The 15,609-nt window shown below is 54.4% G+C and overlaps 4 protein-coding genes across 4 annotated transcripts; 1 reads left to right on the forward strand and 3 right to left on the reverse strand.

Moving 5' to 3' along the window:
- Window positions 1–389: 389 nt before the first annotated feature.
- HRG_02762 (RNA polymerase II transcription factor SIII (Elongin) subunit A domain-containing protein) lies at window positions 390–1,637 on the forward strand (the record flags this gene model as incomplete). Its single annotated transcript, XM_044861233.1, has 1 exon — window positions 390–1,637. One exon carries the CDS (start codon window positions 390–392, stop codon window positions 1,635–1,637), a length of 1,248 nt encoding a protein of 415 aa, XP_044724866.1.
- Window positions 1,638–2,397: 760 nt separating this feature from the next.
- Window positions 2,398–2,884, reverse strand: HRG_02763 (ubiquitin family domain-containing protein; the record flags this gene model as incomplete). Its single annotated transcript, XM_044861234.1, has 4 exons — window positions 2,398–2,482; window positions 2,572–2,654; window positions 2,752–2,806; window positions 2,874–2,884. 4 exons carry the CDS (start codon window positions 2,882–2,884, stop codon window positions 2,398–2,400), a joined length of 234 nt encoding a protein of 77 aa, XP_044724867.1.
- A 642-nt stretch (window positions 2,885–3,526) lies between these two features.
- On the reverse strand, window positions 3,527–4,642 carry HRG_02764 (SPFH domain/band 7 family protein; the record flags this gene model as incomplete). Its single annotated transcript, XM_044861235.1, has 3 exons — window positions 3,527–3,847; window positions 3,939–4,294; window positions 4,384–4,642. The coding sequence occupies 3 exons, from the start codon at window positions 4,640–4,642 to the stop codon at window positions 3,527–3,529; spliced, it is 936 nt and encodes a 311-aa protein (XP_044724868.1).
- Window positions 4,643–6,416: 1,774 nt separating this feature from the next.
- Window positions 6,417–9,395, reverse strand: HRG_02765 (methyltransferase domain-containing protein; the record flags this gene model as incomplete). The annotated part of the gene is made up of 4 exons (XM_044861236.1): window positions 6,417–7,244; window positions 7,320–8,105; window positions 8,160–8,899; window positions 9,011–9,395. 4 exons carry the CDS (start codon window positions 9,393–9,395, stop codon window positions 6,417–6,419), a joined length of 2,739 nt encoding a protein of 912 aa, XP_044724869.1.
- Window positions 9,396–15,609: the final 6,214 nt, after the last annotated feature.

A 15,609-nucleotide genomic window follows, 5' to 3' on the forward strand; every position in this document is an offset into this window, starting at 1 on the left:
CGCAGCTCCATTCTCTCGTCCGCTTCTCAGATATCAGCCCTTTGCCTGGGGCTCGCGACCCGGCTTTACGCCCTCGGAGTCTCAATACAGCACAATTCATCGAGGATAATAACATGTCCATTGATTGCGGTGTGTTGCTTTCAATACGATTGCTCGCCCATTGACACTGCCATTCACGGGATGCTGCGTTGACTCGGCAACTCTCGCCTCGGCCCCGAAGCTCTCGCCTACACGTCTGCCTGCTCCCACTCTATCCAAGCCACAGAACAATGAGTTTATTAGCTCTTGGCTCGCCTATTCTTGCCTGTACCAGCTGGCGCGCCACGCCACCGCGTCCCCCCGCCATATAAAAATCCTCCTCCCTGCGCGCCTTTGACTTCTTGCCCATCATGACGGTCAAATCTCTCATGGAACTCGCAACCATGTCTTGCATCAAGAACATCAAGGCTCTCGAGAGCATCGGCGACTACCTTCCCTACGAGTCGATGCGCCACATCCTCCTCAAAATCGACAATGCATACCAGCTGCGCCAGATCGAAATCAACTCGCCCCAGATCCAGGGCGAGACGGGCGAGCTCTGGATCAGGCTCATAGAGAAGGACTTTCCGCTCGAGTACAAGGCGAACGCGTACAAGCCCTCCTCCCCTGACAAGTGGTATCGCGTCTGGGAAAAGTACAAGAAGGAGCACGCCACCGCCCTCGAGGAGAGCGAGAGGAAGCTCATGAATGCCCTTGCCGGGCTCAAGGAGAGCAAGGAGAAGAACACGAGCAAGATTATCGAGCGCAAGTTTCTGCCCCGCGCTGGAAGGGTTGGTCCGAAGCGTGTCTGGGGCCAGCGTGACCACACCTCGAGCACCCTCACCTTCAACTCTGGCAGCCGCACCAAGACGCACACCGGGGCCAGCGTCATGCGCAAGGTCCGCCGCGAAGTCAAGGAGATTGCCAACATACACGGCTCGCTTTCCAAGGTGATCCGCGGGCCGACTCGCCATGTCGAGCTCAAGAAGGCACCTGCAGCCATGGTCAGCGACTATCAGAGAGCCGCCCAGCCTCAGTTCAGAGGAGCCGCCAAGGCCCCCGAGCCCGTCTCTGCCGTTGAGCAGTACGAGCAGCGAGCAACTGTCATCTCCGACTCGGAAGAGGATGAAGACCACGACGACTTCTTTGGCGACGCTGAAAGGACGGCTCCCGCCCAGGTGGGCTCATCGCCCACCAAAAACATCGTCTCCGAGGCCGCCAAGGTCTCGCTCCTGAAGAAGAAGCCGGCCGCCCTCCGCGCTCAGCCCAGCACCACCACGCAGAAGCAGGACGGCTCTGGCGCTCCTGTCAAGGCTGCCAACAGAGGAGCGGCGACCATGGCCAATAAGTTCAGGAGATCGACCACCATGCCGCGAGCCGTGTCTGTCCCGTCGGCCGATGAGGCCTCCTCGCCGCCTTCCACGATGCCGGCTGACGAGTCCACCGAGGCGGACAGTCGCCTCGCTCCCTCCAAAACAAGCCCTGCGCCAGACAACTCGGCTGGACAATCATCGCCCAAGGACACAGCCGCCGCACCATCAGAGGCTAGTCCCCCGCCCATTCAGCGGAAACGCAAGGCCGTCGACATCTTCATGCGACGCAAGAAGAGAGCGGTTTGAGCACATCCTGCGGCGTCCAAGCTCACATTTCGCCTTTCCCGCATGCCTCACGTCATTTCTGCTTTTCATCGGTCTTTTTCTTTGTTTTCTAGTTGGTCTGGACAGAAATGTCACCACGCATGGCGTTTCAGGAACCCAGATACAGGGACGGACGGAGTCTACATACAAGACAGGGCGTATTCGGAGCCTGGACATGAGCTACCAAGGGTGGAACTCGGGACGTGGCATCTTTGCTTACGGATGATGATTTGTGGCACGATTGATAGCGCAACCTCAGGATGAATTTCACCAAGTCAGGGTATCTTGCCAACTAGTGGTCATCAAACAGAGCACTTGTTGTATTGCCAGCGTTCCACCGCAGCGTAGCCTCGTTTGTGCGTGTGCATTTCGTAGAGTTCGCGGTGGTTCCGTCCTGAGAGTGAGGTTCGTTGACATTGGCCCTGACGTTTCTTTTCAGTCGTATCCATTGTTGCTCAGATGCTAGTTTGTATTCCGAATGGTCCCGTGCGGTCACGATGGTTCTGTTTCCGCGATGGGGGCCACGTTACGGTGACGCCCATTCCTCCAAGGCGCGGTGCTCCGGCTTCACCAACATACACAACAACATAGTACGCAGGTGACAAGACGCCAGTCTCCCTCCCCACTCACCCCACCCTCCCAAAAATGTCAAGGCAAATTCCCAGTCTGAGCCGGGGTCGCAGCTGGCTGTCCAGAGCAGGGCCGTTTGGGGCCGTCGCTCGTCGCTCGCTCAGCAGACCATTCACCGGCCCCCCCTAAGGGCGAGGACCAGATGCAGCGTATCGCCAGCAACGAGGTTGTACTCGGACGCCGTCTTGTCATCGGTCCTGCTCAGAGGCCGCAGAGTCAGCTCAAGGCATCAGACGAGCGTGAAGACGGCCAGGGAGAGGAAGAGGCGGTGTATTCAGGATCGTACATTTGCTTGCCGCCGTGGATGAGACGTTGCTGCACCGGGGGGATGCCCTCTTTCTCCTCCACCTTTTCCTTAATCTGCGATACCTGTGGCCCTGCCTGTCAGCAATGTGGCGCCAGTGGACCAGCGATTCGGACGAGGACTGAGCGAGAAAAGAAAGAGGCAAGGGGTGGGGAACGCCACCTTGTAGTCCAACTCGATATCGAGCTCAATCTCCTTGCCCGTCAGTGTTCGCACCCTGTAAGCAACTCGCGATCAGTTCCAATTGGGGCCGGGGAGGGCAAGGGCGGAGGCGTGATTCGTACTTGATCAACATGGTGACGGTGCGAGGCTGATGCTCGAGAGCGCGGCTGCTCTATGTGTGTCTTGAGAGAAGGGAGAGTTCGCTTGGTGGGCCGCCCGTGAAACGGGGAAGATGGCTGTTTCTGGTGGGCCGGGCAGCTTCTCGATTTCTGACGGCCGCGGTGGGCTGACGAGAGTGAGGGCAAGGGAGGGCGGACGAGGGGCGAGGCTGATGGATGGCGATGATGCAGATGATGCAGATGAGTGGGATTGGTGGGATTCCGAGGCTCAAGCAAGCAAGCATCCATCAACCATCAATGGTCCCGCAATCGTACACCACTTGCCGCGGGGTTAGCTTTCACCTGGTGATTAGGTAATATTTCCGTCTACGAAGGACTTCATGAGACAGTAACGGCGGCTGTTGGAGGCGTCGAAATACATACCTACCCCAGGCCTCGCACTTTGAAGTATCCCATGGACTTCAAATGAAAACAAGAGAGCCAGTCTGAGGCACTAAAGTGGGATGCTCTGTTGATTTACTACGCCAATAGTGGGGGAATCTGCTCTCCACGAGCTTCAGGCAACGGCTATAATACAACAAATCCCCGTCGGGCAACACTAGGCAGTCAGGTTTCATCGTACCGGCTCGTCGCAACTCCCTCTGTCTTCATGTCCCCTATTTCAGCTCCGGGCCTTCAAAGACATTGAGTCCCAGACCCTCGGCATCCAGCATCAGCCGGTTCTTGGCCCCCGACTCCTGCATCTGCTGCGCAATCAGTCGCGCGTTCTCAATCTTCTTGAGCTCCACGTAGGCCTTGTTCTTCTTGATGGCATCGCCAATCAGCTGCGCCGACCGGGCTTCACCTTGCGCCTTGACCACCATGGCCTGCTTCTCCTGCCGTGCCTTGTCGACGATGAAGGCGGCCCGCTGTGCTTCCTGCTGGGCAACCTGCTTGGCCTCGACGGCGGCGGTGAACTCGGGTGAGAAGGCGAGGTGCTACATTTGAATGACACGGTCAGCGGCTATCCTACCCTGGGACGCCCCTGGCGAGCAAGCCTCTGGTGTTTCCTCCGGGAATTAAACGTACTGTAAGGGAGACATCGTCGAGGAGAATGTTGAACCGCGCGGCACGGCGTGACAGATTCTCGCGCACGAGCTTGGCCACCATCTCACGCTGCGTGATGAGTTGGCTGGCATTGAACTGGGCGACGACGCTCTTCAACACTTCGTTGACAATGGATGGCAGCACTCGCTCATCATAGTCGGCCCCGAGGGTGCGGTAGATCTGCGGCAGGGCCTCGATCTGCGGTCGGGATAGCACACGGCAAGTGATGTTGACCATCTGCAGGTCCTTGGTGCCCGTCAAGGACGCTACATTGCGCGGCTTGGCCCGCACGTCGTAAACGATCGGCGTCTCGAACCAGGGGATATTGATGTGAGTTCCTGTAAGAGAAGTCTGCCTTTAGCACAGCTCGCAGCGCTCGTGACAATTCTGATTGCTCTCTCCGCCTCTCGTGATAAACGGTGCTTACCTTCGTTGTAAATCTCCTTGCTCACGCCACCCATCCTCTTGTACTTGATCGCCCGTTGACCACCGTCGACATTGAAGAGAGAGTTTGACACGACCATGGCGCCACCAGCAAGTAGCATACCGCCCAAGACGATGCCGCCGCTTCCCTTTGGCATCCTGGGGCCGCCACCTCGTCCTCTGCCATAGCCGCTTTGTGTCTGCGACTGCAACTGGCGCAGGCGCCGCATCGTCTCGTCCGCCCAGTTGTTTTGTCCTGACATGGTGACGTTGAATATGGCTCGCACGTCCTTTGCCGGACGCCGACGCAGTGTCTTGGGTGCCTTGGATGAGGCTGGTGCTTGACGGGCGATGGGTTGGAGGAGCTTCGTCTTTGGTGTGGGCCCGAGGAAGCTGCACTCCGCCGCTGCTGACCGATCCAAAATTTCGGCGACGGCTTTTCCCGCACCCGAACCATGCACATCCCGTGACCTCACCAGCGCTACGTACCTGTCAGATCCAGCAAGCAGCGGTCACAGAAAAAATCACGTGCAAGACTATCACTCGTCATGGGGCCCTTGCATTAATAGATTGCGCTCTCCTTCCTGAAAAAGAATGTCCGCATGTATAGCTAAATATATGTGTATAGTGTGCGGGGATTGATAGGATTTCTTAGTTGCTCAACAAGCCAGAAACAGATATCTGAAGACGTGTGTAACTTCCTATATGTCTTCCATGGTGACTGCCGCATTTGGTGCCACCGAAAGCATCCCTAATGCTATTGTGATTGTGTACTGAATTGCCAGCTCGCCGGGCCGGTTATTTGCATACCTTGGGTATCATGCAAATTTATGAGGCATTTCCGCTGCAATACCAAGAAAAGACGACCAGGTCGCTTGCAAGGTCGCTTGCAAGACCGCGTCTCGCTTGCTAGGCAACAAGGTCTCATTGCAGATGCTGCTGTATGGTGAGCCACTTGGTGTTAGAGAGCTCGTCATTTTTGCCTCGTATGCCATGTGCGTATGGAAGTGAACGCTTTTAATGCACATAGATGTGATCTTGTCTGTCGCGTCGGCCTCCGTCTGCCTCCGTCTGCACCTACCCAGTCTGCCACGGTTGCCACACTCTGCTTTCTCTGTTTTCAATACTTCGCCTCTATATTCTCGATACCAATATGCTATCGTCGCTCTACCGACAATATCAGAAGCTGCGTTGCTACATGACTTCATTTGGTTGACGTACTATGAAACAACCAAGGTGCCAAAAAGGCATCATCTGAGCAGATGAAAACTTGCTCCCTGCAGCAATCAAACAAAGGATGGAGAAGTGCTGTCAGTCTTTGGGATAGGGAACACTTCTTTGCGAGCCGGGTCATCTGCGGTGAGCCAAAAAGACGGCTGCCCATTTTCGCCGATGGCGATTACTACCGCGGCAGACCCCAAGAGACACCATATATTCATCCAGAATCCTATTTCTGATCTGGGGACTGTCGACTTGGCAGGAATGTGGGAACCTGAACTCGTCCAGATTTTTGAGCCGGCAGCCTTGGCCATTTCTAGGCTGCCTTGGGCCCCTTCATACGGGCGGATGTGGCTACAAACTCTCAGGACGACCTTAACAGAACTGGGCGTGAAAAGACTTCACTCGATCGTTTCGGAAACTTCGTCCTCTGGGCGGGCTACCAGATCGGTAGCAGTTAGTCCGACACACGCTGGTCAGTCACACTAAGACCTCTCATCACTTCATTCCTCGAGGCGGGCGATTAGATGGGGTCCTCAGGGGACTCTCTAATGCTTAAAACAACTAGGGGAGAGAACATAAGCTTACACGCCAAAACCATCATGCTTGTTTCTAACCCATTTGGAGCACATCTACCTACACATAGGACAAGTCAATTGCACGATCACGCCCCCTCCTCATTTCTTGTCGGCCCAAGCATTCACGCACTCACCAGGTATTTACGGAATGGACATGTCAAACGACGAACCAGCCACCTGCTCCAACATTCCGACAACGCATCCCTCCAGCCAAAGAGGTCCGCCCGTCTCGCCACTATCCTCAGTCCGCCAACGCAACCCGAATCACCTCGTCATTGCCGGCTCGAGACTTCCTGGCATATCCGTTGAGCATCCGGAAGCCCGCCTTGCAACCACTGCCCTCCTCCATCACCGCGTGAACCCCCTCGAGGCACTTGTCTGCCTCCCGCACCGCCGTCCCCGTCGTCACGGTATCCGCCAGTCGTAGCTCTCCCGCAACCTTTTCCATCTCGCACCGGAGGAGCCACCTCTCCCAGCTCCATCCGCCGACAACACTGCACATGCTCGCAATGTCGTCACTGCTGCCCATCACCATTGCGTCCATTTGGCGGACCGTCGGCTCCCCGTCACCCTCCGCGCCACTGCTGCTCGGCGGCATTGGGGGTGTGTGCACCTTTCTCTTGGCCCTGAGTGGGAGACACATCCACACGCGGCGGACGTCCTCGAAGCCGGCACGGGCGAGGCGTCCCAGCCACATCCTGGATGGACTGGGATCGTAGCCAAGCGTCTTGAGAGAAAAGCCAAACTCGACGCTTTTGGCGAGGCCCAGCGGCCCTGCATTGATTATGTCCGAATCGAGAATCGAAAACTCCAGATAGCCACCAGGCCTGAGGACCCGCATGCACTCCCGCAGGCAGCCCTCCCACTCGTCCTCGCCATTTTCGCCAAAGAACTTGAGGATGCTGTGAAGCTCGCGGGCCGAGATGAGATCGAATTGATCATCGGCAAAGGGGAGCTGCGTGAGCCGCTCCACCGCCACTTGACGGTGATTCGGCGGGCCGCGAATGTTTGAGTTGGAGAGCTGTCGGATTGCCTTGGTGGTGACCGTGTACACTTTGGCATTGGGATACTGGAGTGCGCAGTGCCAACCCCAGTCGCAAGTGGACTGCCCGCCAAGATCGAGAACCCTGGCACGATGACGAGCAGAGCCGTCCAGTTCCGGCGCCGCGCAAGAGGGTTGCGCGAGCTGCTTGGTGACCGGAGCAGTGATGAGGCGACCGCCGTTGAGAAACTTGATGGCGGCCACATGCCAAGTCGGCATTGCCATCTGGTTCGCCGCCTCAAACTCCTTTTCCCTGCGCAGTCTCTCGGGGTCGTCGGTCAGGACGAGGTCCCCACGAGCCACGTTTGCGCTCAGACGCTTCTTGGCGGATTGGGGAACGACGCTGAGCTGGTACTTTCCAAGAAGCTGGTTGCGATGCATCTTGCGAAGCGCCACTCGCTGAGCCTGAAGAGCCTCGAAGCGGGCGAGCTGGTGGATGAAGACGTCGTGCCGTTGCGTTCGGACGATGTAGTCCTGGAATGCGCGGTAGTACGCCGACTCTCGCTGCAGCAGCTTGTGCGGAAGGTTCTTTGGCTGAGCAGCAGGCGAGCTAATGACTGAGAAGCGTACCACCTTTTTCTGAGATGCCGGGTCCCGCTCCGGGTCCCGCTCCGGCTGAAGCCCTCCGGCCTCGGCCTCCTCCGCTTCGGAGACCTCGTCGACCGCCTTGGGAGCAACATCGTCTTCGACAACGTTGCTGATGCCCGTCAAGTAAGCTCGCTGCGCCAGGAGCCACAGCTCAGTGCGGTCGAGGTTTGACAGGGCGACTTTCTGTTGCTTCCGGGCGTAGTCGGGATCGTAGTCGATCACGATCTCGGTTGGAGCGTCTTGTACCCGAGGAGAAGACGGTGACTTGATAGTTTCCTCAGAAGAGTCTGAATCCTTGTGCTGAATGACGGGCCTGGCAGTGGGAATCCCATCAGAGATGTCATCGTCTCGAACCTCGACGACACGCTCAACAGGGGCCGAGGACAAGTCGAAGCTCCGGTAGAAGTCTTCGGCGGGATCCGGACGCTGGGATGCTGGCTGACCAGGGACCTCTGAGTTCCAAGGACACCGGTAGAATTGCTCGGCAGTCGTGGAGGTGGGGGGATGCAAGCCCTCAGGGGAATTTGCTAGCATGTGCCAGGTACTGCGGGTTCGAGGGGAAAGCCCGGAGAAGAATCCACCTGGCGACGGGATTTCCAGCCTCGTCAGCTCGGCGAGGGAGTGCCGATTCGGAGACACAAGCCTTTCCTGAGCAAGCTGAGAGGAGAAACTGGTGACGAGTCGCAGAGGTTGCTGGCGCATCTCGGGGGCTTGATAGGACGGTGCCTGAGGAATCTCCAGAAGTTGCGATGGTTGCTCGTGGACCTCGTCCTCGCCGCAGGAGAGGGCCTGAAGAGTCGCGAGCGCGCCTGGCTGCAGATGCACGCCGGCCCATGCCTCGTCGGTCGTGGCTTCGTCGTTTCCGATGACGGGGGTGACGGGCGCGCTCATGGCCGCGAGTTGCTCGGAGGAGAAGCTGCCATCGAGAGAAGGAGGCGCCGAGATTGTCGGTACTTCAAGAGCCTGCTGCTTGCCCATGAACTCGACCTGGGCCGGCGACATGTGTAACTTGACCGAAGGGGTTGGCGGCACAGGCGAAGCGGTTTTCTTGAGCTTGTCGACGGCAGACCAGGCCTCGACGGCGCCCGGAGGACCTGTCGGGATAGTAAGGCGAGTCGGTTGCTTGGACGACGAGCCATGATCGGATTTTGCGTGCATCCTACGGACGGAGGACGAGCGGCGCAACGGGCGTGTCAGGTCCTTACCGTCGTCTTCCTCGGACACATCGTAGAGGTCCTCGAACTCGGTGTTTTCGGTGGCGAGACTGGCCCGGTTCCATGGGTTGGACGAGTTGGTCGGGGAGCTGTCGGCTCCGGACACGGTGGACGGCGACGACGGCAGGATGGGGGCGGCGAGGTAATGCATTCCTCTTGGGGTCGGGAAGTGATCACTGACGGGCGACAGCCAGGCCTCGATTTTCAGATGCGAAGAATCGCCGCGCCGCGTCCTTCTGCCGGTCGCCGCCTGCGGGACTTGGCCATCGTCGCTGTCCTCCTCTATTATGGGATTAAGAAGCCTCTTTTGTCTTGGAGCCAGCGAAGAGTCTCGAGACATGTACCTGTCGTTGGGCAAGCGAAGCGCCTCGGCCATCTTGTCTGAGCAACAATGCCTCGTATCCAGACGAGGGCTGTTGCAATCAAGATGACGGTATAAAAAAAGACGAGTATTGCTGCAAGACTTTTGGGGGCTGACGACCAGCGTCGAGCAATGAAGGTAGGATTAAAGACAGGATGCTTCGGTCAACGAAGCGTCTATTACAGCATCAATGGCAAGAGAAACGGGGGGTCGGAAGAAGTGAATGGCGAGGAAAGGGACGGGTCGGACGGTGTGCCTGGGCATAGTTATGGGGGACCTTGGGTGATGGCTGATGTTGCATCCAGGCTGCGTGAGCGGCTACGGGCGGGCAGGACAAAGGCTCGAGGGACCGGATGGGGCAACGCGGCATGGGACGAGGTTGCAGCATGGCGGCAGCACGACGGGCGAGGTGACTGGCGATGGCGCGGACGCTTGAAGACAGCTTGTGAGGTTGCGGCGGATGGGCAGATTGAGCGACACCATGGGCCCAATCAAAGGAGCAGGGCCGCCGTCTAAATTTGGACGGCAGGGGGCCTTGGGTGGTCGGCTTGCTCAGCTACTGGCTGGCTCCCCGGTCGACGTCGCGCTGGAGTCGCAGGCTGGAGTCGCAGGCTGGAGTCGCTGGCTGCAGCGGCGCCAGCCAATGAGGCTGATGTTGGGGGACCGCCGGGCGGCTACGTGTCTCGTCTGGGCGGCGGCGATTGGAGGCGGGGGAGTGATGAGGATGCAGGCTTCGGCCGGCTGCGGGCAAGACGTGTACAGTATCCGTACTTGCTGCACAGAAGTTAACTTACTCCGTACAGTATCAGTACAGTACATGTCGGAGGAACTCGGCCGTCTGGGTCATGTGTACAGTGTCCACGACGAGGGGAGCCGCCGGCCAGCTTGGACGGCCGCCGTCTTGAGGGTCTTGAGGCAGACGAGGGGGCGATCCGGGCGGGCCCTTGATGGTCGAGATGCAAATGCTCCTTTCGAGCGCAGGGCAAGGCGAGGCAGCAGCAGCCGGGGCAGAAGGGCGCCAAACGATGGGCATCAACCCCGCGCGTCTGGGCCTGCGCGTGAAGCCCTGTTGTCCGTCATGTGTTGATTGTGTTTGTACGTATGTAATTACACCAGAGGCAGGTGATGCTAGAAGGGGGGCCACAGGGAGTGGCTCTCAGCCACAGCGCCACACGCGCGGTAGCTCCGCCCCACCGGTGGCGGATAGATAAATAGTCCGGGCCCGAGGGCGCTGTGTATATCGCCAGCGTCCGAGGTGGCCCTCTTGAATAGACCATCCTTCTTTCAACCTTTCAACCTGACCCCAAGTGCACCAGCAGGGCTCCCCTACTCCCCTCAGGAGGCAGCCCTCATGTGAGTCGGCCTCGCGGCATCGGATTAGCTCATCACCTCTTTCCTCGGGCCTTCCAACTCGTCCTCGGTTTGCTTGGGCCGCCTGACGTCCAGTTTCCTAACGCATCCATCGGCGCTCGCGAATGGCCAAACCAACTCCAACCCAGATCCAGCAACGGCGCCGCAGCAGCATGCGCCTCCTTCTCCCCCGCGCCACGCATCCTGGCCCCGGGTGAAGCGTAGCTCGCTCGAACTCTTGCATCAAAGTCGCCATGCAAACATGTACACGTTCCTGCTTTCCACCTCTTATCCTCGGTCGAGCAAGTCAATGCTACGTTGTGCCAGTTGATCCCATGCCGTTAAACACTGCATATCAAGTCCATGTCAGCGACCTGGAAGACCGGAGCTCCTTATCGGCGGCGAGATATCCATGCAACTCGTCCTTAACATCTCCAAGCTCTACAAGTTGCTAATCATGCCGTTGAGAGTTACATAGTTAAAGTCAACTACCTAGGTAGGTGGTAAGTAGGTAGGTAGGTAGATAGTCTATGCCGAACAGCATCCAAGAAGCGATTGTCTTTTTGGGTACATTGTCTACTAACGAGTCCAATATGCGCTATATCCACAGCCTTGCTTGCCAACCTCTCGTGAAGCCCGTTTGGTAGAGCATATTCCTGAAGGATCAGCGCTTGAAGAAGCAGCGCCCGAAGAATCAGGGCGTGGATAGTAACGAGCGCAGCAGTTGGTCTTGCAATCGGCATCGCTAAGGCACGACCCCTCAATCCATTGTAGCCCCCGGCCGTTTCCTAGATGCTTTTGCTGTGTCTGTGGCCACTTCTGCCGCGGCGGCTGCTGTTTCTCTGGCCATGCCTGCTGCTTGTTCTTCTTCTGCTGCTGTGCCCGCTGCTGCTCCTTCGGCTGTTGCTGCGGGGCCTGATACTGCTGTTTATTTGGCCTCTGCTGCTGCCTTGCTGGCCAAGGCGGCTGCTTGTTCTTCTTCTGCTGCTGTGCCCGCTGCTGCTCCTTCGGCTGTTGCTGCTGGGCCTGGCACTGCTGCTCATTTGGCCTCTGCGGCTGCCTTGCTGGCCAAGACGGCTGCCCTATTGGCTGAGTCTGCTGCTTTAAAGGGGGCGGCGGCCGGTCCTGCTGCTGTGACTGCTGCTGTGACTGCTGCTGCTCCTTCGGCTGTTGCTGCTGGGCCTGGTACTGCTGCTTATTTGGCCTCTGCGGCTGCCCCATTGGCTGAGGCTGCTGCTTCACTGGCTGCGGCGACTGGTCCTGCTGCTGTGTCTGAGGCTCCGTTGGCTGAGGAGGCTGCGGCCAGTAATAATTCTGGTCGTGATGCTGGTATGGTAGGCGGAATTTGGTGTATATTTCCCTCATGTGCTCCTTCTGACCGTCTGTAATTGTTTGGGTTTCGCAGTCTCTAGAGCAAGTAGATATATTAGGACGGTCTGTTTGGCTTGGTTTGAATTGGTAGGCGCTTACCCTGAACTCGAGACCATAAAGTTTCGAATATGGTCGGGTTTATCATCAAGAAGTTGGCAAGTGTTTACTGAGCCTAGTTCAGGACAATCATTCGTTATTAAAAGCTGGTGAGCGGGAGTATCCTTAATACCGTCGTTATCCTTATCGCATGATTTGGAATCTGTGTGCTTGAGCCCCAACCAATGGCCAGCCTCGTGAGCAAGTGTATTCGCTAACCGGGCTCTAGGGTTCTGAAAATAAACTCCTGGAAAGCTGATGCTGGATACGATCACGTTCCCGGTTCTCACCATACCAACCCGAATAGGGTCACTCGATGACCAGAGGGATGGGAAGGAAGCGCGTCCAACCACCCCATTCATACCACTGCTATGCACTACCTCCTCATATCGATAGACAAAAAAAACATTTATAGAGTGGTGAGCACCTCGGTGTCTCTCTTCCAGCAATTGGTCGCGTTTATCAGGATCTCGAACTAGCCCTCCTGAGTCGAAAAGCTCAGGAGTAACTTCCCAATGAAAATCATCGACCGAAGTATCGAAGAAAAAGCTGGGAGCGAAGAAATCATTTAAATGGTCTATACGGGCATTTATTAGGTCTTCCTAAAAAGCTCTTTAGCGATTATTATCGTTTACCGTAGAAAAGCAAGCAGACTATACCGTAAGATAGCCGCCCGATAGGTCTTCATTGACGGCCAAGACGTTGATATATGTTGGCACTATAATTTTCGAGGGCGCGGGCGCCTCACGCTTTGCAATGTTGGAGTCCTGATGTAGGGCCAACTTCATGCTAGCCAAGTACTCGTCGCTAGGGTCTGGAGTGCCACAGGAAACAATGCTCCCATTGTAAAACAGAGCCTTGGTACCTGTGGCTGCAGCTATTAAGCTGGCGGCTAGGAAACGGATTCGAGGAAGCATGGTTAGCAAATATGCAAACTGGTGAGTTCTTTCAAGGAAGAATCGTTACATATAGAAAAGGTTGAGGAAAGAATGAATAGATGGATGGATGGATGAATTCAAGATTGAGGTTGTACATGCCACGGCCATGTCTGGATGTTATATATTAGGCATGAAAGGCCGACGCAAGAATTTTATAAAATTGCTTGCGGGATGAAGCCGAGGCATTTATCACCCCGGTGCCTAATATCATGCCAAAGTATTTTATATTTTACTCAAGAAACAGCTTGGCCAGGTCTATAAGTGGAGGCGCCTTATACCACACCACTCAACGCACCAGGAACAGTGACATAGATACAGTGACCAGAGACAAGATTTTCAGGGTCGGTACATATGCAAGTACGACGCATGATATGGACGCAATTGGTCCTCCAAGTCCCCGAAATGAGGCGGCACGGCATCAGTGGCCCCCGAGCGCGGTGGCACTCTCCTCATGTGTCCCTGCAAGTTATTACTAGGGGGTAACGGACGAGATATGCGGCAGAACCAGGACGTCTTTGGTCAGGGCTCCCCGGCCTTGGCTCTGGGTGTGCGGCCCTCGTCTGCCGACTATAGTGTCGTCGAGAGGGTCCCGCGCGCACTGTCGACCCGGTAGTCATCTGTAAAGCCTCTAGGCCTGTGTGGCGGAGCGTACATCCCACGCCCTCCCTCCCGGCATGGACCGACACGAAGCTGACACGGCATTGCTTATGACTCCTTCAAACTGGAAGCTAATATGGCAGCCCAAGGAGAAGTGTGGCTTGGGGCGGGAAAGCAACGTCGCAGTTGACAAGAAATTGGCTGGGCAACAAAGAGTCAGGCAATGCGTGTGGATCGATGGTGTTTTAGGCTACAACAGGGAAGCGATGCGGAGAGGCTTCTAGAAAGTCGATGTTTCGAGCCCTGTGCGGGACTAATAGGGGCTATAACTGCTAGGAGATTGGCCGGAATGCGAAGCCGCAGACATTAAATATAGGAGGTATAGTACGCTGAACCGGGCCACCACTACGGGGAATGTCGGTGTTAAGGAGAGCGGGTATAAGAGGCTATAGTTATGCCTAGTAGACCTAATAGTTATATATAATAGAGCCTACCTATATAATATAACTCCCCTAGCTTAAGGATATAATATAGGCCTAACTTAGGTATAGGAATATCTTAATACCCTCTTTTAGCTAGCTATATATAGTAACTATATTTATATAAGCTTTTCCCTTATCTTAATAAATAGACTTAGATATATATTATTAAATTTACCTTTCTATACCCTTATTTCTTTTACTATATTCTTAAGCGTTTACTTAAGAGTTATATACTTAGTTTATATAACTATATTATCTTTTACTTATTAATATTACCTCTAAAGCTATTTATAAGCTATTAATACTATTATAACGTTTAAACTATAGTATTAAGGTAAGGAGCCTAGCTATATTAAAGAGTATTATTAAAACTATATAAATTATATATCCTTTAAAAAAAGATATTACTTATTAAGCTTAACCTTTTATTTTCTTAAGATATTTTTAAAGGAAGTAAGAGGGAATAATTATATTATAAGGTTAATTAAAAGCCTTAATTAAATATTATAAATTAAAAAGATTAAAATATTATTATTATTAAGATTATACTAAGGACCTAGCTAAAGGTATCTAAAACTTCGATATTAAATAGGAGGGAAAAACTAAAGTACCTAAGGGAAAACCCTCCCTTCTTTTAATATAGGTCTACCTTAAATAAGGTTATAGTAGTAGTATATAGGAAATTTACGCTAGCTACCGCGGGCTTCTCTTATATATTTATATTTTAGCGTAGGCCCTCTTAGGCTATAGCTACTACTATCCTAAGCGGCCGCGGCCTAGGCTCGCTAGCCTAGGCCTAGGGTTATAGGTAATAGTCTCTCTTTAAGGGCCTGACTCGCGGGCGCCTTTATTCTCTATAGCTCCTACGTTACTACCGCGTAGCCGCGGTCGCGTAGGCTTATTAGTCTATTAGTTAGTAGGGCAAGTAATATCCGGTTACTAGGCCGGGCACTAGTATAGGTCGCTCTTAGGTAGGGCTAGCTAATCGAAATTTAATTAGCTAGCTCCGTTAATCGAAAATTAGTTCCTATCTAGCTACGCGACTTCTTAATTAAGGGCGCGGCGGCCTATATTTACTATCTATCGCGTAGTTATTAATTACGCGCGCTTAGCTTATATATATATATACCTACCCTCCTTCCTTAGTTTTATTCTTACCTCCTCTTACCTTTTTATTTACTATCTCTTTTATAGGCTTTAATTTCTTACCTTCCTTATTTCTATATCCTTAGGTCTCTTTAGTACTATATTTATTTCGTTCGCTATTATATTATTATATTTAACTAAGAAGCTAACTTAGGTAGTAGCGGCTTACTTTTTTTAAAAACCCTTTTTTATAAGAAAGTCGCTATTATAATAAGGTTAAAGCGCTTTATCTTATATTTTATATATATT

The sequence above is a fragment of the Hirsutella rhossiliensis genome (genome assembly GCF_020360975.1).
Source record: "Hirsutella rhossiliensis strain HR02 chromosome Unknown scaffold00002, whole genome shotgun sequence".
In the NCBI taxonomy this organism is placed as follows: Eukaryota; Fungi; Ascomycota; class Sordariomycetes; order Hypocreales; family Ophiocordycipitaceae; genus Hirsutella; species Hirsutella rhossiliensis.